Source organism: Dysidea avara, chromosome 10 (assembly GCF_963678975.1).
Source record: "Dysidea avara chromosome 10, odDysAvar1.4, whole genome shotgun sequence".
Taxonomy (NCBI): Eukaryota; Metazoa; Porifera; class Demospongiae; order Dictyoceratida; family Dysideidae; genus Dysidea; species Dysidea avara.
In genome coordinates, this window is record NC_089281.1 from 1,528,470 (window position 1) to 1,551,786 (window position 23,317).

A 23,317-nucleotide genomic window follows, 5' to 3' on the forward strand; every position below is an offset into this window, starting at 1 on the left:
GCTGTTGTTGTGCCCCGACAGCTGCTTGTAAGCAAGTAATGTAGTGTTGATTAGTACAAACAAGCCCATTACACCTCCCTCTAATTCAGTACGGCTGTTACTAGCCATTTAAACGCCCATGCGTTGCCAATGTTACAGGCGCGTAATTATCGTGTTTCGTATCGCCTCAGAGCGTGGTCTCTATTGGACATGACCGTGGCTCTACGAGATTTAGAGACCACGTTTTCAGCCAATCAAATTTCAGTATCAAACTTGTTGTAGTCTAAAATCTCATTCAGGATTTTTGCTAGTAGACCCCTCACATGCAGTATACAGGCCTGCCAACTCTCACGGGTTTACCGTGAGTCTCACGGTTTCACTACCCTGCTCAAGGGCAGCAGATCGAATCTCACGGTTTTTGAGAAAAGTCGAGACCTTTTTTTTTATTTTTTTATTTTTTTTTATTTTTTATTTTTTTTTGGTCTCAGCATAGCATCTACCAGTTTTTTTTTACTACACACTGCAATACTACAATAAAGGTACAGAAATCTCAAGATTTTTTTACTTTCCAGGTTGGCAGGCCTGAGTATATCAAGTTAAGCCTCAGCTTCCCCAGTAGTGCTGGGCATATACAGTATACCCATAACAGTTGATAGCATACAAGTTACAATATTTAGTCTTAAGGTTGAAACTGTATAATACCTTTGTCATCTTTATCCATTACAAGTGTAATTACATTGACTCTTTGAACTACTGCCCACTGCATTGCATTGACCATTGTAAACATATCTGTGTATTTACTTAGCACCTTTCAAAATGGTAGAAAGTATAATATATGCTAGTACATGATACCAGAATATCTAATGGTATAGCTACACTCTCAATGAGGATGCAGTGCAAGGCTTGCCAAAATTAGACCACACCATTTTACAAGCTTACATAGGTCACGTCAGTTCTATATGACAATAACTCCTAGCTATCATATCATGACATAAATATATATCACGATACAAAAGAATATATTCATTATATTTCCCAGCACTAGTCTCTAACCAGTTTAGAGAATCTCTCACCATAGTAATCTTCTCCACCAATCTTACAAAGCGAGAAGGGAAAATGTTTCCTTCCACTCCTCGTCCCTTTTTCTTTCCCATAAGGTTATAGCTTGTACAGTAATTGATCGTTATGTGGTATACATAGATATTTTTACTGTGAATCTTACATGGTAATTGGTGATAACCAGGATTGGTGATAACCAGGATTGGTGAGGTGTTTGTAATTAAAACACCAAAATTGATCATCTACTAGAAAACATTAATTTTGACTTGTCCATAATTACCAGATTTGAAGAGGGGAAATCCTGCCATTTGTACCAAACATTCAACCACCATTCCTTATATCCTATATTTAACAACTAGTATTAAAGTATTCACTGTACACATTATACATGACATGTGGTCATAGTAAAGTTTTAACTATTACACAGTTCAGTAAAGAAGTCTGAAGGATCCAGAGGCTTTGCAAAATTCAATGCTATTTCTTCAATCAACTTCTTCCTTAGAACATGAGGAGGTGAATATCTGTCCAGGAAGGAAATCAAATAAGTAAACAAGACAACCAAGAGTTATCTTAATTACCCTTCTGTCTCCATTCTGTGTCGACTACAAATGTTGAGACAAGTTTGTCTCACTAGTGGAGCAAGGATCCTCTGGCTGACTATCATACCATCACACAATGGGCCCACATAATGGTGTCTACATGAAAAACAACACTTGGTCACACCTTCACTTAACAATGACATCATAAACCAGATGTGGGGGTGGGGGGTAGGTGTCATAACATTACTATAGCAATGAGGATAAGTGAGAAACACCACCTTGTCTAGAATGATGTGGTGATTCTGTTGGGTAATTTAATAGTAAATATTTTTATATGTTTTCTTTGAAGTAATAAAATAACTTAACAACATCAACCTTGGGGACTTTTATGAAGATGTAAAAGTTTTCAAAGTCAAATGTCAGAAGCCATCATTAGTAAAATCATTAATGTATACTAGACCATAAATAAAATAATAACAAATGTTCCTCTAACCTGTAAGATGTAATACGGGTACTAATACGATACAGTCCAGATGACAATGGATGAATGAATATAACAGGTAGGGTGAAGTCTGATCCTTTTTTAGTCAGTGTTGAGAAGTAACCAGATGAGACATTTACTGGTGAATGGAGTGAGGCAGTTAGTTCAGCTACAGGGAACTCCAGTCGATCTTCAAACCTCTCCAACCATGCAACAATAACGGCACAGTCTTGTGGCCGGTGGACTCTACGACGTGCTGGAGTCTCCAACTGTTCTGTACCCTTGACTTTTGTTGCTCCTGCTGGAGAGGGATCACCAGAGTCTGGTACACGGACCATGGCTGTGAGATATACAAACAGGACAAACATCAGTGGTACAAATAGTGGTACTGCTAAACACACAGATATGCAAACAAAGCAAAACAGAAAATCTTTTGGTAGTGTACATGCATACCCAATGGAGCAATGGGACTCCTGTGTACTAATCCAGTGCTATGAGTCAGTGTAGTAAAATTCTGGACTACTGAAGTACCCCACAAGAGGCTGTAGCATGTGTCCTGGGTGAAGGTGTGAACATTTGAAGTCTCACCTGAACCTCGCCCATTATACGACCAGAAGGCATTAGCTTTCCTAGTCAACACCACGTCCCCCTAATACAATTGGGGCCAAATAACATCAGGTTCTCATTTATACAACTGAGTACAGTTTCTTGCTCAAGGAAACGACAACAACCATAAACTTATGATTTGTTATTGTTTGTAACAATTGGATGCCATTATAACAAGGTGAATATCACAGGTTTTAACTAGCAGTATAGCTGTATAATTGTTCTGTAATTGTACAGTATATTATTGATTTGTGGGTAGCACATAATAAATTGTTATTGTTCTACCAATGGGCCTAAACTATGTAGAACCCTGTGTGTGAAACTAGCACTCCATGAGCCTGGCACTATGGGGTTTAGAGACCATCTTAATCTGTGATAGTTACTGGATGTGACTATTCTAAGCTTTGTTTAGTTTTTAACCATATGTATTACCTAGCAACCATTCTTTATACTGATATATAGCCATACATGTATGGAACTATCATTATTTATTTATTAAGTTTTTTGCTATTAGACGTTCGTAATTAGGTGTGTATTTGTTTTAATTGTAATATATGGCAGTGTAAGTGTTTCTATAAATAGTGCAACAGAATGCACACTAAATATAGAACGAGACCATAATATTTGCCTTATTAGTAACATGAAAGCAAGCAGTGGAGCACAGCTGCAGAAATTATGAATTGTACAAAAATTGTTCACTTAATCATTCTGGTCTATATGGCTACAATGATGATACTTACATGAACCAACATTTCCACCAGAATCAGATGAGTCCATGGAACGGACACTGGAATTGGAATTACTCCAGGCAGAACTCCGTACCACGGGAGTGACAAAGGCCACCTCATGAATGGAGTCAGTGTAATAAGTGAACGGAGTATGTGGTATCTGAGCCTGTACTATCAGGGGTTTACTACCCTGAGTATCATCACTTAATGGATGAAGTTTTCCCTTGAAGCCTGGGTGAGTAGCTGGGTCCACCACCCAACCTAGGCCTTGTAGTAACTTCTGGAACTCTTTAGGTTGAGCTACCAATTGTTGTTGCTAGAGTGAAAGGGAAGAACACCATATACCACAATATTGTATGTCAATGTTAAGTGACTACCAAAGGATTGTTAAAATGTGTTTTCCAAGGAGAAGTAATTTGTGAGTAGCTCAATTATATAATTACAATATAATATTTACTAGGAAGTCTACATCATGTGACATCACAGATTGTTCTACTGTTCTTAGTAGTACTTATAGAGATTGTATCATTAAGTCTCTTATAAGTTTCCATGAATTGGCAGCTATTTTAAAATTCTCACTGTTGTCTGTTAGTATTCAATAGTTCCATTTCATGACAGTTAGTGAATAGATGAAAATCATCACCAAACAATGGTGAAGCCACTACACTGTATATATAGGTTACTTACAAGATGGGAAACAAAGGAGTATAAGTAATAATATTGTCAGTAATAGCGACAATGACCAGTGGTGATTAAGGAGGGGTTTCCTGTTTAGGACAATAATTATCATGTAAAACAGTGCAGTCTCTCAGGTAGTAATTGCTTGATATGATAATTTAATGAACAGCACTCTTATGGAATACTGACCTGTGTTGCTAGGATATCATCTACCTTAGTAACCCCATCCTTCACATATAACATGAACACATTGTCAGTGTAACGTGACGGTAGTCGGTCGAGGTTGGCAAGTGATGCTGAGAAGTTTGGTAGCTTGCTATCTAACATCACCAGTGATGGCTGTCCTGTTGGCTGTTGTGCCTACAACACAAGTCATGACAAGTACAAGTAGCTACAAGGATATTTTAAAAGAAGAAATAAAATAACAAAACAACCAACTCCAGTCCTTATATGTAGCTTGTCAATATACTGAAGTAGAGACTCTATGTCAACTAGTATAGCCACAGGTGTAGATGACCTCCCTTGTTACATTGCTTTTTATTTCTATGATCCCTCTATAACTTTTCTTAGTAAATTTCATAGTTATGACTGGTGAACCTGTACATTCTTCAATAGATACACTAATTTCTTGTCTGAATGCACGTCCTGACAATCAATTACTGAAAGTGAAGTGGCCATTGTGCTTCATTTTCAGCTTTGTTCCACCTGTTATAATATGGCACTACAAATGAAGAACAGTACGAGAAGTGCCTCTGCAATCAATCCAGTCACTATGGCAACATGTGAAAGTCAACACAAGGAATTTATCACGTGCTACCCACAAATCAATAATGTACTGTACTAAGGAAAGCTGCTAAAGAGTACGCTATGTCTTAATCCACAGATGACTTTATAAAATTAGTTTATTGTTTACCTTTCTACTAATCCCAAAAACTGAAACAAAACAACTACCCTATACTTAATGACTCAGTTATATTAACAACTGGACCATACACTGCTAATGTCTTCATCATAATAGTACACTTAATTACATGATGCCAAATATGGCAGAAACATTTGTTAGAGAGACATACACAAATAAGTTATCAGATTTACAGACTACAGGAGGAAGATAATAAAATGTCATTTGAATAAGTAGGGGAATACCGACATGTTATCTGTCTGCTCATGTTTTCCTTATTAGTAGTTAAAATATTTAAAACATACAGCAATTCCTTGTATGGCGTCCACCAAACAGTCACCATATAATGCCATAATGTAGACAATGAATGCATTTCATGACAGAACAGGAATGTGGGCTAGCCTCAAATATAACTGTGACATTGTGGATTATCAACATGACTATAGCTCAGAAATTACCAAATTAGAATTACCACAAACCCTTTACTAAGCCATGTAGCAAACAATTAGCAAGGAAACTTCACCGAAATATACACAACTACAAAATTGATGTTGTATGAAATAAGACATATCTGTGTTAATAGGAAGTAGTAGGCCAGTATTCCTATGATATCACTTGATGATAAATTTCCTTATATAATATACTATGATCTAACACATTAGTGGAACCATAGATAATATACCCTCCTGGATTGGAACAAGAACCAGTTTCCTTAGGCTGGTTTCGTACCTCAAATTTAATCCTATTACAGCAGAACGGTGGCATTAACGACTTTATTTTGTAACGAGAATGACTTGAGGTGTTGTTATGATAATTGCTTTGGTTAGTTTGACTACTTCACGTCACCTTTGGTTGGAAGTCTTACAATGGCGGATTACATGCTTTGGGGGAAGCACATTCTTGGCTAAACTAAGTGCTGTAGGTAAAAAAAGAAAGTATCACAAGGTTAACTATGCTATAAAGAATTGCCTTGGCTAAATAATACGCCTTCCTATAACTTCTTTGGCAGTTTTTTTGAGATGGTGTATTTGGCAAAACGGGAAGCACATTCTCTCTGTGATTCTAAACAGTATCGCTACACAATTTATACTACAAAGTCATCAAATAATGCTCTATGGTATGGTCTGGGTGTGAGGGCATAGCGTACATGGTTTCGATGTTTTCCTTGAATGTGTCCAAACCATCACATCTTGCGTTCAGTTTCGCTTCTACCGTTCACACAATAAAGAGCCAATTTGCCTCGAAACTCACTGTTGGCTTCCAAAACATCTTGAGAAAGAACTCTTTACCAGTGGTGAGTCTTGTTTCACCCAGAGAAACTTGTCTTGTTATTGAAGGAACGTGAAACCAGCCTGTAACCAGTGGAGCTTACTAGTTTCCAATCCAGGGGGGTATATTATCTATGGTGGAACGCTTTACCATTTATAGTGTGTACATGTGAGGGGTAGGGATGTAGTAATACAGTGAAACCTTATAAGGCTGGTTTCAGGTCAAACCTTCTTGCCTTAATAAAACGGGTGGTAACATTAGATTGGGAATTTACTTCCTATTTGGAGACTCTAAACTTGATCAAGCACTATGGATTCTATTTTTGATTGTAATAAAGTTAGAAATCAGCATCATATTAAATGCCAACTTTAACTGGCCCACTTCTAGCAGACAACACACACACACTACATGCACGCACGCACGCACTAACTACATACACACACACACACATGGATAGAGAGGTAGAGCCCTAATTTCTATTGTTTATAATTCATGCATTTAAATGCCACAATTGGTACACAAAACTGCCATGCCGGGATGACTAAATATCTTGTTGAGTGGTCACATTCAATCACAGTTAAGCCTCAGTTAAAAACTCTCAGCAAAAATGGACTACAATTTCTTGTCCCAAATATTACAGAGAAATTCTTATAACTACAAGCAACATTGACAAGAATCATTGTAACACTTCATATAGCAAGTGTCAATTTGGTAGTGGCCATTATGTTATTAACATACAGATCATGAGACCATATAAGTATTATGGTCATACAAAATTCCTTTTGGAAGAGATAAAAATAGCTCTGCTTTTGCCCAACAAAGATATCAGTATTTATTCATGCTTAAAGAATAATTGAATAATCAGTCGTTTTGTTCACAACTACTGGAATAGTAAAAATTGCTATTTGTTTCAGCACTAATATCATCAAATATTATCCAATTTGTTACATGTAACTTGTCTGGGGCTCTGGTTATGAGCAGAGAGTTCATGCATGGTAAGGCAAGTCATTCACAACTATTATTATGTATCAGTCATACTCACATACAGGTGTGGTGTGGGCAGTGGGTAAATTAAAGAGTGACATAACATGTTACTGTCTATATGGTATTTTTTAACAAATGGATTATCTTTTATCATGAAAATGGTTAAAATATTAGAATATCTAGACATCCCAATACACTGCAGGCAGTGCCATACTTGAAAATAAAAGTGCAAAAGTGATGGAAAGTGAGCGTTTGCAAAATTACATACCTCGAAAAATACCGTGTATATGGTACTAGGCCCAAAATATAATAGCTGCATGCCAAGTGTTCCCAATACCATCAGTACAGGGTCATATGGTAAACCACACTCTAATTCAGCTGGATAAAACACCAAACTATTTCACAGTCTGAACTCCAGCAGTTATAGATTTTATTTGATCTTTGTCTTTTCTTGTGAATAGCTCAGTAGTTAGAAGGTGTATTAGTGAAGGAACAGGTCAGTGCTGAAATATAAGCTTCAATGGTATGTATGTGTGTGTACATGTTCATAACAGAGGAAGAGGTAGTCATACTACTACTACCAATAGTGGGGAGTATCATTCAGTGGATGGCTTCACTTTACTGGTTCAATGGTGTGTGTGGAAGGTCAGTTATTACAGATTCTGTGACAAGTATTTCAATTCTTGATGTGCTGCAATCTTTATCAGTAAATAAACATGTCTTGCCTACCCTTAACCCAGTAATGAGAGCAAACATCATGTAACAAACAAGTTACACAGGGTTACAACAGGTTACACAGGATTATAACAGGTTACACAGGATCACAACAGGTTACACAGGATTAAAACATCAAGATGATGATAACCCATAAATTCACTGAGATTGACGCTTAACAAAAAAAAAGAGAAAAAGCCAGACTAGAACATGTAGTCTGAGGTAAGCTCCAAAGTAGCCACAACTTATAACTTGCTACCAAGCAGACAATGTTAAACATGTTCTAAGAAGTAACAAGTGTGATTCCCTTCGTAGAATTCTCTGTGGTTTGTGATAAATGTTTATTATTAAGATGTTCAAAAATCACCTACAGCTTCCTGCTGCAAATTCCAGTAAATGACTACACTGAATTCAACTTCAGTGCAACCATTTGTCTCTAAACATGTTGGCACCATGTTGTAACATCCTTACTTGAGAGGTGGCAGGGACTACATGTGGGTACATCATTGTTAATTAAGTTAGCATGGTAGGAACCAAAAAATTAAATATGCACTGAAGCATGATTAGCTAGCCAGAGAGTAATATAGTTTTGGTGATTTTCAGTTAAATTTCCACCATTGTTTAGTTGCAATAACGATGATAATGGGATGGTTAGGGTCATCGATATGATTTTACTAACACCTATCACAATATCCAAAGCTGATTTTTGCCAGTTTGATGTTATCACGAGTATTCTGTTTCCAATTTTGCTGTATACTCAGTGACAGTGTTTGTCCAGAGAAGCCATTCCACCTCATAAAAATCTTGCGAATCTTTTACATGTAACTGCCTCAAAAGTCTTCACATGATATATTATCACTACAGCTGTGTGTCCAGCGTACTTGTCTTTATTTGGTCAGGAAATATATTTTTAAGCACCTTATTCAGTGGTTGATATTGTCAATTGTAATACTAGGGATCATGTTGGGGATTTACCTTGTTTACATGTTAAACTATCAATGATATTTTATTTAGCTGGGTATAAAATAATGAGCCAACATGATTTTTTCTATGCTATTACCCACAACTTAATTACTGAGGCTACAGGCCTAAGTGTTTAGAAATTTCCCTGAGCAAAGTGGAGCCAAATCTAGTCTATATTCATCAAGCAAAAATCATGGTAAGCCAACAATGAAATAGCCTTACTGGGAGATTACTTTGTGGACAAGACAGGTGACATTAGCACTAACACACTAATGCACAATGCAGTGCTGACACTACAAAATTGAAAGGTAAATGTGTTAACAACCACAGGTTGTCGCTTTCCCACAGGTTATCAAAACTCACTAGTAACCCACCACAGATTTGTATTCTAGATCACAATAAAAAAAATATATTGCGTAAAATTTTCCAAATGGTAAAAATTAAACCTGAAAATAAAATAGCCAAAAAATTAACACAACTTTACTAAATGCCCCAAAAAAACATTTTGACCAAACTCAAAATCCATACATATTAACATTTCATATCTCAATAAAATAAACTACACAAAAATCCCCTGTTAGTTACCTGTAAGGCTTCAGTGCTGGCCAGTCCCAAGTGAGACAACACCAGTCGAGCAGTTTGGTAGCTTCTGCAAATACTGGAACAAGACAGGAACAATGACATGGCAGATTACAACATTATAGGATATTGGAAAGTTTACTGATATCATCACTTTGACTGGAGCCTTACAACAACAACAACTTGAAATATGCCTCAGGCATAACATATTTATTTATTGTCAGGTACACTGTTTAATTATGACCAATAATAAACAATAAATAAACAAGGTTAGGTTCAAAAAAAAGAAGAAAAAAAAGGAAGATGCATAATTTTCCCACAGACCATATAACAAGCTAATCTATTGTGAACACTTTTTATGGCAAAGGAACAATCATATTAACACGGACAAATTAACACAGTTAATACTCCATTCACAATATAAACAGCTGTGGCTATGTAGCTAATACCAAATTTGAAGGACTTGCCATATATAGAAAAGTGGCCAGTTTTTTTTTATCAATAAAAGTACCTTAAATCCTTGGCATCATATATACAGTCCTGTACGTGACCAGTCATGTGAAATAAAATTAATATTTTGTTTTTAATAGCTCATAATTTTGACCAATGATTCAATACCACAACATATGGTATGGTTCCACACCAGAGAACAACAGATGGTCATTGACTACCCCACACATATGGTCATACAGATAAGGGTTAGGGTTATTGTTGTTAATACTGTTCAGGATTTGATGGTTATGTCTATGATGCTTATACCGGATGGCAGACAAAACATTTAGTCTATGCACTCAGGATTATCTGAGCAATGGTCCTAGTAACATGGACTACAACAATAGACAATCTCAACATGTACTGTAAAGCACAAACAATTGTGCTGGTCAAAAGTTGTGAGTACTGGCCATTATCAAACAGTGGTGGCTGCTGACCAGTGTAGGTACTGCAGTGATATCAATGATGAAAGCCTTTGTATGATTACAGCTTACAAACAATGTCACTAATAATCCACCACTAGCTACAATCTGTACACAGAGAAAACTTACTAAACTAAGAATTGAATAAAACTAAGCAGAACTACAAACACTATACACAACTATATACAACAAATATCAGTTCCAATTTATACAACAAAACACTCCAGTGTATCAAATTGTCTAGTTCTTGTACTGAACACAATGTCACCAAGGTGTACTTCATGACCTCATTAATAACATTCAATACAACCAGTTTGGGTTCAATTGCTACTAAGGCAGAGTGTGTGTCTTGTACATGCAATTTCCTAATTGGTGACTGGACTTGAGAAAAGTAAAGCAGGTGACTCCTTGTACTGAATGATATCAAAATGTATCCTATACTGTGGCTGGCTTCACACTACAAAAGCAGTGATACACACACACACACAAAAAAAAACATGGGTCAAATTGTGAGAAAATACTCAAAAAATACCACCTTTTTGCAAATTAGGTCAAATTCATAGTTTGTACCCATTATTGGTTGATCATGGAAGTAACGGAACAATTAGAGATTAATCTAGTGTGAACACAACAATCATTATCATCATCCTAACGTGGAACTAAAAGTTAATTCCACTAACTATAGCAATAGCTACATTTATGGGTTAGCTTATACTATTACCATATATGTACAACCAAATTGAAGGACTTGTAATATTTTTTGTTACTTTATACTCATATCTAGATTGCTTCATAAGTGAAATATGATCAATCAAACGATTTCTCCAAGGTGCCTGTACATTGGTCCCCCAAAGAATGTGGCCATCTTGTGTTCATGATATCATTGTGGATAAAGTCCATAATCTTGTGGGTATAAATCAATTGTATTATCACTAAAAGTAGTGATATGAGTAAACTAACTATTTTAGTAATGAGTAAACTATTTCACTGCCACATGCAAACCACATTAATTAGGACTTTAATAAACCCACTATAAAGGCTATATTCTATTAAATCACATTTAGGGTATACACCTCTGTACTGTATTCTTGTCCCTTTGAGACATACTCAAGGCTCCGACAGTCACATCACATAATCCTTAACTAACTACCGATATCCTAAACATCATATGATAACACTGTATGTAAAACATAACAAGTCATGATCTTATATTATACTAGATAAACTGTCATGTCACTTAATCTATTCCAAGTAATGAAATAGTCCACCACATTGTGGGTATACAGTACTTGGCTAAATATGTATTACTCAACTGATCTACCATTAAGGTACTTGTCCTGATGGCTATACTGTGTATGGGAGAGTACGACACACAGAAGATGATACTATAATGTATTTATTTGTATAGAAGCCCTGCATTAACATTAATCCTCATAACGAGCCATACTTGTAGCAGCTACCATTGACAATATTTTAAAAATCTGCCAACTATTAAAATACCTGCATTTATGTAACTTATATATTATTCTAAAATTTTCCTATATAGCCATAATACTCAGTATCAGGTGACCAACAAGATTTATATGTTATTTGAGAGCAGCCGATGGTCTGTGATATAATAGTAAGATCATTGATTATCATTATAGGTAGGGTCCGCAATGCAAAAAATCAATATCCTCCAATCAACTACCTAACTATTGTCATGTGTTGGGCTAAGTGTAACTTAAATAACACCAGCGCGGCAGCCAAGTTTGTCACTTTCTGCTGGTAGAAAACGATACAAATGTCTTAAAATCACGTGATTTTTTGTTGCAGCAGTTCGTGGGGTTCTTCGTACGCCACAATTTTCACTCTCAACATTGTTCAAGTAAATGTGAGATCATCACTCCTTCAGATTGGACATATTTAGTACTAGAAGATAGTTGATAATGATTAACTGAAGGAACCATAATAGTTCTTTGTGATTTTTAGCAATTAATTCTTGATACTTTATATGGATGTGTGCACATAACAAGAACCTGTTGTGAACAATGATATTCCTTAAAAGATGACAAAAATGTTGATACTTAATTTGTGTCTACTTTGACATTCTTTTTCTGAGAAATTGTTATTGTATGAAAAATTAGTAAAATCAGTTGTAGTTAAGGACGTACCAAGTTTTAGACTTACAACAATACACATCAGGTCTACACTAGTGATTGACTAAAGCTGGGAGAATACATCATTTGGTGATGATAGAACACCAAATACATTCCCTATAACAAGGAGAAATCACACACCACAGATGACTAAATGATTAGCAAGATATGTAGCACATCATTGTGTCAAGTGATTCAGTGGTGTGAGGTGGTAAATTACACCAAACACTAGTACTGTTATACTTTCACTGTTTATGGTAACAATGTACAAATTATAATACAAACAATAACTCAATTTAGGAAGCCATAACACATCTAAAACAGTATATTTTATGACAAGTGACACAAAATTGTTGTATTAGCCATCATAACATCTTTAAACACAATACATCACCTACAATATTTACAAAGGGAATACTTATAATAGGACAAGCAATTCTATAAAACATTATTATCAACTATTCTATAATCCGATAAGGAAATGAAGGAATCACAATCTTACTGATGGCAGATGTACTGGCATGTGTGCCCACACAACCAAACATGGTGTCTAGTGTTGATACTGACACATCCTTCATTGTATAACATGGAGCAGTTAACAGTGTCAACACTATCTCTAGTGCAAATGTGATTTTTGTAAATGTGTACCACATCAAAACAAACTGTCCTGCTAGGGGTGTAGGCATGGTTTGATCTGATTCACCTTCCAAGTGTGACCTTGCAGTTTGAGTTGTTAATAAACAGAATTAAGATACACAAAACTACAAATTGTTGAATTGAAGCATCAACATAGAATAACAGACAACGGCTTAAAAAACTAGCATATGGACAAAGAGTTAACCAACTCCTTGAAAATGAGAGGTTGCTGCCAAGTTTTGTAGAACTAAACACAACTAAACAATCAATCAAATCTACACAATTTATCTCAAAACGATCTGTAGTATGACATGTTTATCAGTATATCTATTAATCTGTGTTGAAGTTTGTGAGAACTGAGGACTCTACATGACATGGACCTAGACCTATATTAATTCACATTATATTATATAGGTTAGGTTAATATGGTGAAGATATTTTTCTTGATATTTGATGATTCAACTCCTCTGGGTTGGTTTACAATTGTAGGTGGGCACTTATTAGGTAATTGTACACAACATGTTGTATTATTGTATTAATGCTTTACAGTGACCAGCACTGAAGGTCTGCAGCAACATGTGCTGCAGCCTTAGGTTTTACCTAACCTAATTTCAAGGACTTAGACTTAGTGACTTATAGTTGTCTCACGGCAGAGGAGGTACGACACACTCATGTGAGCTCATAGAATTTGCATACAGCTATTACAAAAGCAACTTTAGGACGGTTTCATTTTAAATTAGGTGCCAATCGAAAGCTTTACTTAAATTCGTAATGTAATGGTGTAGTGTATCCTAGCAGTTTGATATTAGCATACACGGCAATTGGAGACGCCATCACATGATGAGGAGCTTATCGGACGAAACAGAGGGCAAATGGCAACAATTAAAGAGAATAGCACTGGAAATTGTATTCAAGGTCTCCATAGTCCCGTAAAGTCAAATTAAGCATCAATTTAAAACTCAAATTATGCAATCAACACAAATTCCTTTTGATAGTGCGTAATGTGTGTCATAGTTCTTGTGGTATGTAAAGAAAAAGGGGTCATTCTAATCCCTACCATTACCATTTTGCTTAAAGTTCAGTACCACTTCAGAATATAGCCAAGCAGTTGAAACTATTGAAAACCTTTTATTGTGTTAAATCCTCCACACAACCATAGTACCAAACAGTTCACAATACAGAGAATATGAACTCTTACCAGTAGGTTGTTATCATGATGTGTTGGTTTCACAAAGGATGTTGTACACTAATAATTACTATAATACAGGATGACAGTCGTACTTTACACTTATGGGAGTGTAGTCCATATCACATTACACATTCCGGTATGATCAAAATACTAGGAAGTTATTTTTATAATATGATATCCTGTTTTAGAGACAACACATACTTATAATAGCTTAAGTGGCACAATTGTGACAGTTTGTTCACAATGGTATTATACTATCAACATGCATAGTCCCACTGGTGTTGTGGTCCCCATAGTCCCACTGGTGTTGTAGTCCTCATAATCTATACTGTACTAGAACAGCTTACACAAGGGAAAGGTGTATTGTATCTTTTCACTTTGTACTAATAAAGTTATATGTGCATGTCTTGTTAAAATAATGTTGCCAGTAGCTGCTACCGTGAATACCATTTGTGACCCAGTCTGAGAAAACTGGGTCTTATCGCCCATGTCAGTAGATTTGATTTTTTACCCAGGACACAAAGCTACAAGAATAAATTATCTAATTCCACAATCAAAATCAGCTAGACTTGAGTGGTCTGGTTTTGCTGGGTGCTTTTCCCAAGCCCAGTGGCGATCCGTACATGCGGTGTGGGGCCTTAATGGAGCTCTGGTCAGCCTGGGGATGACTGTATGTGGCTGTACAGCTCTGTGGCGTTGAATAAGTACCTCTGCTGTGAATTTCCTTTCATTTTAGCCAATTTTGAGACCTCAATGGCCCAAAACTTGGCCTAATTCATCCCTACACCTTCCTTTTCAATTTTTGAATACCATCTTGCCCACCTTCCAGGCCCCCCCACCTCCCACCCCTTTTGCAGCTCGCCTGATACAGTCAACTTCGGTTTAAAAACTATCTAAAATGGCGGGAAACTTAGTTGTTGGCTACTTGCACAGTGGATGCTCTGGAATGTAAGGAATTGGTGTAAAACGTGTGAAAATTTGGTACACATAGCTTCAACCATTGGCGAGCTACAACACACGAAATACTTAAAACTGTCGTTTCTTGGTACTTTTAAATAGGCGATAAGACCGGTTTTCCCAGACTGGGTCACATTTTGTCTTGAACCATTAGATAAGTGGGCCATTGAGTCTTAATAGTGGCAATACAAAACAAACTTCAAATGTTTTAAACAGAGGTTAACCCATTAACGGCCACTGCTGCCATATGGAAGCATGGCATCATAACTCACCATAGAATAAACTTTGCCATGCTACAACTAGTAAAACACGTTTCATAGCAAGATGTGCTAGTACTGAAGCAGACACTCCAACAGAGGTCCCGTTTTTGGGACAACTGGATCCTTCCCAGACTAGTTATGCAATAGTGTAAAGTGTAACCTTTTATAATAGGTGAACTTTGAGTTGAAAAGTTTGATAATAAAGAAGTGTTATACATTGATGGAGACAGGTAAAGTTGACAGTTGGCTGCTTTACCAGATGTGGCATGGTGGACACGTGTGCATATACACATGCATAACAGCAAAAATGGGACAAATCACAAAGAAACCAGCTGTGGAATGGATCACACTGTAAGTAAACTATATAGAATGGTTTTTACCAAAGTTTAGACTTTGTTGCTTGATAATTTTGTTGTGATTACTGTTATGTAAATAAAAACAACACAGTCAACCTCCTTAGTTCATAGCGAGTATTTAGATATATGGTTACTAAGTAGTTCATTTTGATGCAATTCGGCAATTCGGCCAGTGGTCCCTGAGAATTTGGCCATCAATGGGCTTCAAGTTATTAGAAAAACTCCTACTAGGAAAATTGATAAGTAACTGTTTTATGTGCTTACATTTCCTAACGTTGTTATACAACATTCCAATGTGTCAATGTATGGAGAAAAGAGCTTTTAAAATTTAAAAATAGTTTAACATGTCTTTGATAACAAATAAAATGGCCAGGATGATGACAAAATAGTCTAATAATTGAACACACACACACACACACACACACACACACACACACACACACACACACACACACACACACACACACACACACACATACCCAGGAGGCTGACAGGCCACTGCTGGATTAGGGAACTTCAGTTGGCTCATGATGGCTGCTTGATTCTCATGTACCTCTTGTTCCAACCCCACCTGTTGTGATATAACAACTGCTCGTATCAATACACAATTAAATTACATACAGGTGTAAGTATCTTTAATGAAAGCCACAATAACAGAGTCATAAAATGAGGAGGTCTGAAAAAAAAATCAAGCCTGTAGCCTTATGCATTGTTGAGTTATGCTTGGCTGAAGGAATCAGTTAGTTAGCCTTAGTTATGCTTAACTAATACCACCAAGGTGTTTTGAAGGTTTTTGAAGGTTTTTGAAGGGCAAGTAATCCCAAATTCCATGTACTATGATGAGGTCATGAAGTACACTTTAGCAGGACCTAATTGACATGGTTGACCACCACACAATTGGAAATTTTGTGACAGCATATCTTCTCAAGTTGAAGCGTGTACAAAAACAAAACAGACTGTGGCATACGGAAACACATGATAGACGCACTATAAAAGAGTTGACAAGACACCTCTGTGTGTAATTTGTAAATTAAAGTGGTTTGTTTGAATTATACTTCACTAGCATTGGTACCTGCCCTACGTGCAGGACCATCTCCACATTAAAGATTTTAATGCCAGGAAGAGGGACCAAGCATTAAACACCAGCACTGCTCATGTAGGTTTTGACAGGAATGTAGTTCAATTATTCAATGCATCTTCCCTACCAGTGACTTCAACGTGCTGTATAGAACAAACAAAACCTTTGCTGCTTTACATGCAGGACAACTAATGCAACAATAATTAATATATTGGGAACCAAGCATAAATATTAGTGTCCTATATTTGCTGTGTAGCATGCATGTTGATAGTGCTTTAAAGTACATGATCCTTATGTAGTACATAATATAGTGAAAATAATGAGCATGCAAGGCTAATTAGTTAAACTGCATGCCGCGGTGAGCTAAGGCAATTGTATATACAGTAGACCCTACATTACAGGTGGTGTACACATGGTACAGTTTCAGTTTCTACATGATGTTTACCTTGCAATTTCCAACTGTCACAAAGAGAAATGAACTTGGGCATAATTTAAAGCCAACACAATTTGCAGTTATAGTTACTGTATGTCAAGTAAAGGTTCAGAACTTGTCCCATGCTATGCACTCTCAGTTCTGATGTTGCAGTGACACATACAAAAACCCAGACAAAAACCCAGTTTTAAAACACCTACAGTGTAATTGACCATTAAGGTAATGTATGAACCTTTAGAGTGAAAGCATGTAAGCAGGATTATAGTGAAACAGTTGTGCCAGGTCTGATGCAGTTCCTCAGTGTAAACTATGGTATCTGCAAGGTTCCAGTATTATCATTTTTCATATGCACAGTAGTACCTGTCCAATCATGCAAGCTGCCTATTTACTACAGCAGTAATGAGGTAAATCTGAACAAACAGTTTTGCATGTCAGTGCACGCCTACGTGCTTATAATAAAGATGTAGATATTCTGGATACTGGTAAAAGAAGCTTTTATCTACTCTAATACAACACACTAGACCAACACACAGATGGATAAATATGTTGGCAATTTGCCTGCCCTATCCCAAAAGTGCTATAGGATGTGAGGCAGTTAAGTGCCAGTGCTGAAAAACTGGGCATAAGAGTTTGAAGACTTGCATGGAACAGACAGAACAAAAAGGTGCATCAAAAAGGTCCCAAAAGTGAAAAAAAAAGTTATGACCTAGGTGGGGATTGAACCCAGGTTGGTTATAATAGCTTGGGGTTAAGGGAGGTGCATAAATCGCCACAGTTGTTTATCTGTGGTTTTGACAGGAATGTAGCTCAACTTTTCAGTGATCCTTCCCTACACCAGTGCCTTCATCACCCTATAAAGAGCGAACAAAAGCACGCATTGATTTGCTACAACAACACTCGAGTTGCCAGATGACGGGCGTTTAATTTCGCTAAAGTCCCGTGTTGATACGTGCTTTGCATGCCAAGATATGATCAGTCGTGTTTTAAAAAGGTGTCAACAAAAAGGTACTGAGTAGAAAGAAAAAAAATATGCCAACACGTGGATTCAAACCCACGATCTCTTACACGTTAGTCAGGTGTTTTACCACTTGAACAGTATGTGTTGTGGTTTTCAAAGGAATGTTGCTCAAGTTTTCTCTACACCTTGGCCTTCTACGCACTGTAGAGAATGAACGGAAGCACGCATGAATTCGTGATAACAATCTTAGAGTAGCTGGATGATGAGTGCTTCATTATCAGCACAGATTGTGTCGATTCGCACCAAGTTTGGTGAGTAAGTGTCGTGACGATCATACGGACGGACGGCTTTTTAGCTTTATATATATAGATTAGTAATGCATAGAATGTACACTATAATTAGTGAATTGCAAAATACAATAATTAAACATTATATTAACACATAACAAAGACTTAATTATCTAGTTGTTGGTATGTATTTTGTAATAAGTAAATTATTCAGTATTAATTGGACAACTTGCATTAGCAAGTTTCAGTTGGAATTTACTTCCTAATTCAATCTCAGAGGATTAATTATCCTGTTGGGGCACTCATACACCTCCTCATAATCCTAGCAAGAGCTATAGGATACTACAGGATAAAGGAATTTAAAGAAATGAAACTGGAACTGAACACCAGATTTAAGCATAGTGTGCACGTAATTTTTTTTGTGGCACCTGTATTTCAAATACTTTGTAAATCTCATTTACTAATTACCATTTAAGTGCCACAGGGTAGTTCCCTCTTTTGCTACATACACTCTTGTGCAGTATAGTTGCCACTGAAATAATCGCACTTTACTTTAAATCAACATGCAAGTTTGAAATTCATGTCATGTACATGCTGGGAACATGTTCGGTAGGTTGATATCATCTAGGTCCCATATAACGAATATATACTTGTGGTAGGATCAGTTCATTGTTTGTGTAATATTTTGGACTAACCTTTTATCCCCTTTTATCAAACACATGTGCATATTTCCTGTACTATGATTTCATCACCCTTTCCCTACTCCTGATAACATGTGTTGTTTTTTTCATCATAAAACCTGATAAGTCCAATGGGAATGTTAAAGAGAGCTGCTATACCTACACTGTACACATTTCAAACTGGCAAAAAGAAATCACTTCAGAGCAAAGTTTACTTGTGCAGAAGTTTATTACAGCTTGTTTAAATTTTGCATGATGGCTGTTTTTACAAAGTGATGGTTTCGCTCACATGTGGTGTGTACAGATAAACATACCGTAGGTATGTACATGGGAACACACACACTACACACAGACACATACGGACACAGACTACACGCACGCACATACTACACACACACACTACACACTACACACTACACACGGACACACACACTACACACATTTTTATGGAAACAATATCAGGAAACCAGGCTCATGCCTGGGCTCTGGGTACACACATGGCTTAAAAATTTAAAATACTGAAGGCAACATATACAAATATAGAGTTGGAGAATCCTTTGTAATGCTTAGGGCATTTGTATTTCTTAAGGCGATGGTAAAATGGTCACCCATGACTACAATTAGTCATGGTTATGCTAGCTTATGGCATGATATGCATGTGTGCTCGAGATATTACAACTGGTATAATAAGTTGTAATAATGAGAGTACCTGCTATCCACTTGATTATCACAATAAGAATACAAACAACATGTGACTGTTCTATTAGAGTGTTTACAAATATTAAGAAGTGGTTCAGCCAATACTAGGGTAATGAGCTCTGCTGGGCATAAAGTGTTGTAGCATGTGGAAAAGTTATCCATTGGCTATGAAGCACAAAGATTTACTTTAAATAACCCTTTGGCCCCTAAAGCCAATATTTTGGCTTTGGTTCTTAAAAATGAAAGTTATTTTACGAAAAATATGCGTTTTGACATATAAATTTTGGCTCCTGTTACTCCATGTAGAAACAACCTATTCCTTCATGGTTTGTGTTAAACTACTCACAAAGGATAGATCTACAACATCATATAACTTTTACTAACCTTCTTTATTCCGTCTCTCCTTTATGACAGGTAGTATCATAGCAATTATCGTCTTAAAATGGCCGAAATTCTTTCAAATGCATATTGGCCTTACTATCGCGCTACAATGTTCGGATAAAGCTTAGGGTATTACCCATATACCACAGAGTAGCGTGGTCCAAACCGTATATTCATAGGATATTTTATTTATGAGATATGTGCGTTTGAACGCATGCATGTAACAAAAGCCGTTTAACGGAACACTTTTCTTTATTAACATAGGGGCCAAAGGGTTAAAATTAACAGCCATTCCTGACTGCTGTAATGAGTTACTGACTGCTCTATTAGAGTATATCATGATGTAATTTTCACAAGCAACAATTCGTGTTACAATAAAATGTTTCTATGGTTACCGTAGATTCTCTAAAAATTCGGCAGAAATAAATTAATTCCGTTCGTGTCTGGCCGAACAATTAGGAAAAAATGTACCAACCTGGTGCTATAGTCGAATTTTTAGGGATCTATCCCTATATAGTCTGCACGCTTCATGGCTATGTTATTTACAATCCGTTTACTGCTTACTTTCTGGATTTCTTCCTACAGGGACCAACAGGAATGCCTTGAGGCGGAGCTGACGATACCACAACACTCACTTGGCCGCAGCGCTACATACTATGATTGCCAAAATTATCCAGGAGGGATGGTCAATGTCATTACTACATCGCTTTTGAATACAATCACCCAGACGTAATATTAAGGATTTCAACAAGTAATAAAAAATAGAAACCACAATCAATAATATTATTAAACTATCTTGTGCTACCAGATGCTGCATGAAGTGTTCCATGGCTTAACAAAGCGTTATCTGAGGGTGTATCATGTAACAAGGAGATGTGGGGCCAGGAGAGATTTTATCCTGTGGATAGAAACGAAGATCGTTTTGCAGTAGCCGTGATGTCACACGATGATATCGTTGGGTACGTTCCCTGAACAATTTCACACTTGGTGCTTCATCCAGCATCGAGGTAGCATATTGTGTGAGGTCACTGGGAATCCTCAGTAGTCAAGAGACCTTCGTCAACTAGTGCTACAAGTGCCAAAAAATTAGCACACTTATAATTATAAACTTTCCTGCGCTTGCCGAAATTTAGAGCACATTGCGTTCAAAGCCGAATATTTAGAGATGCCGAAATTTTAGGGAATCTACGGTATTGTCAATGTCAGTCATAGGTAGGAGTGCTGTGTAGTAGCTACAACACTCACATACAGCAGGACCATCACAATTAAGCAAACTCTGAATGCCAGAAGTGATTATTCTATTAGAGTATTTTAACTAACACTGTTGTATGTTCTATTAGAGATAAATGAACACGGGCTTCACTTATCAGAACAATTTAGTGATAGAACTGTTTGGATAATGGAACAGGTCCCAGCAAACATGTAGGTATGTGGTACTAACTTGGGGGTGAGTGTATAGCCACTGTTTGAGTCTGACAAAAGTTTTCCTTTGTAATATAGAGTGGAACCTCTCTTAACAAACTCTCCAAATTAAGGACACACCTCAATTATATTTTTGTCCGAACACATTTGACTCCAAACAGTTCTTCCTCTGAAAGAGAAATCAGTAATAATGGACCAAAATTTCTTGAACACAAAATGTACTGAGGTATCCATTGTGTGGTACAGAGTGAGTGTATATAAGTGTTAACCTGCTTCTCTATCAGTTGTACAAACTCCTTGTGTTGTTCTAGTGACTTCTCATCCAGTATGTCATCCAAACTAGGAATGGAGTAGTCCCTACGAGATGAACCATTAGTGACTGCCATTAAGACAATGACACAACAACATACACACTACACATGCTAATACATAATACAAAGCTATTGTTCTAGCTGTGTTCCACTGTGTACTACTCATGTGTTTGAGTCAATGCAGTATCCAGCAGGAAGCTGTACTATGTCTCACAAGTGAAGTGTGGCTAAAGTCCCACTTAGCCATCCTGAACAGTTGGGTATTTTCTTTCTCAGTCAACACCAGGTACCCATTGATCCCATTACCATGTAGCAAGATGTGAATAAGTGTCTTGCTCAAGAAAACAACAACTGGGCATCACAGATGATCAAACCTGGAACCTTAACAAACAGCAGGCCAGTGCTCTAACTACTTGGTTATACTACCTCACACTACACACACAACACTTACGCCATGACAGTTGGTTCATCTTCCATCCCTTCAGGCCACATCTTATGATCCACAGAAGACTTCATTGTGACGTCTGGTTGTGGGAGGGGTCTGTCGACACTGGCTAAGTTTTGAGGATTAGGCTGAAATAGAACAACATTATCGTCATTATCACATACTGAATCATTCAACAATAATTATATGTACTAATGTAGTGTATAACAAATTGTGACGGTAACTAAATTTGGTGAATGTTAAATTTGGCGAATTTGGCAAACATTATATTTTCGTGCTGTGTGTCCAGTGTCCAAGCTTTTGAAATTGGTTTAGACAAGCCGTTTTGTGGGTACTTACAAACTTAAACACATGGCTCCAAATATGTTAGTTGGTATGGCTCATGACAGAAGTTGCCTGCTGTAAGACTAGACTCGATTAGTGAGCATGGCTCCACCTAAACTGCCAGACAGCGGATTTGTGCACACCCATTTATAAATAAATGGGTGAGGTTCCACATTTATCTACAGACAGAAACACATAATCCTGATAAGTGGGCGTGTACAATGAAAGAAACTGGGCTGCAGCAGGACTAGGTTAACATAAACTAATTGATCCATTACACACGTGATCCAAATATTCTATACAGCAGGCAGATGACCTGACCTAGTTTCAACTGTGAAAGTGACCAGGTGGTAGTCAGCTTATTGATGC

The 23,317-nt window shown here is 36.9% G+C and overlaps 1 protein-coding gene across 1 annotated transcript in view; it reads right to left on the reverse strand.

The window, feature by feature from the left end:
* Positions 1-1,343: 1,343 nt before the first annotated feature.
* Positions 1,344-23,317, reverse strand: part of LOC136269036 (ral GTPase-activating protein subunit beta-like) — a 40,678-nt gene continuing 18,704 nt past the window's right edge. Inside the window, exons 16-24 of the mRNA XM_066064498.1 lie at positions 22,631-22,752; positions 22,138-22,225; positions 16,410-16,501; positions 9,487-9,559; positions 4,260-4,430; positions 3,405-3,708; positions 2,071-2,398; positions 1,617-1,733; positions 1,344-1,559 (exon numbers count right to left, since the gene is read on the reverse strand). Coding sequence (XP_065920570.1) covers positions 1,451-1,559; positions 1,617-1,733; positions 2,071-2,398; positions 3,405-3,708; positions 4,260-4,430; positions 9,487-9,559; positions 16,410-16,501; positions 22,138-22,225; positions 22,631-22,752 — 1,404 coding nt within the window. The 3' untranslated portion in view covers positions 1,344-1,450. The remainder of the gene's footprint in view (positions 1,560-1,616; positions 1,734-2,070; positions 2,399-3,404; positions 3,709-4,259; positions 4,431-9,486; positions 9,560-16,409; positions 16,502-22,137; positions 22,226-22,630; positions 22,753-23,317) is intronic.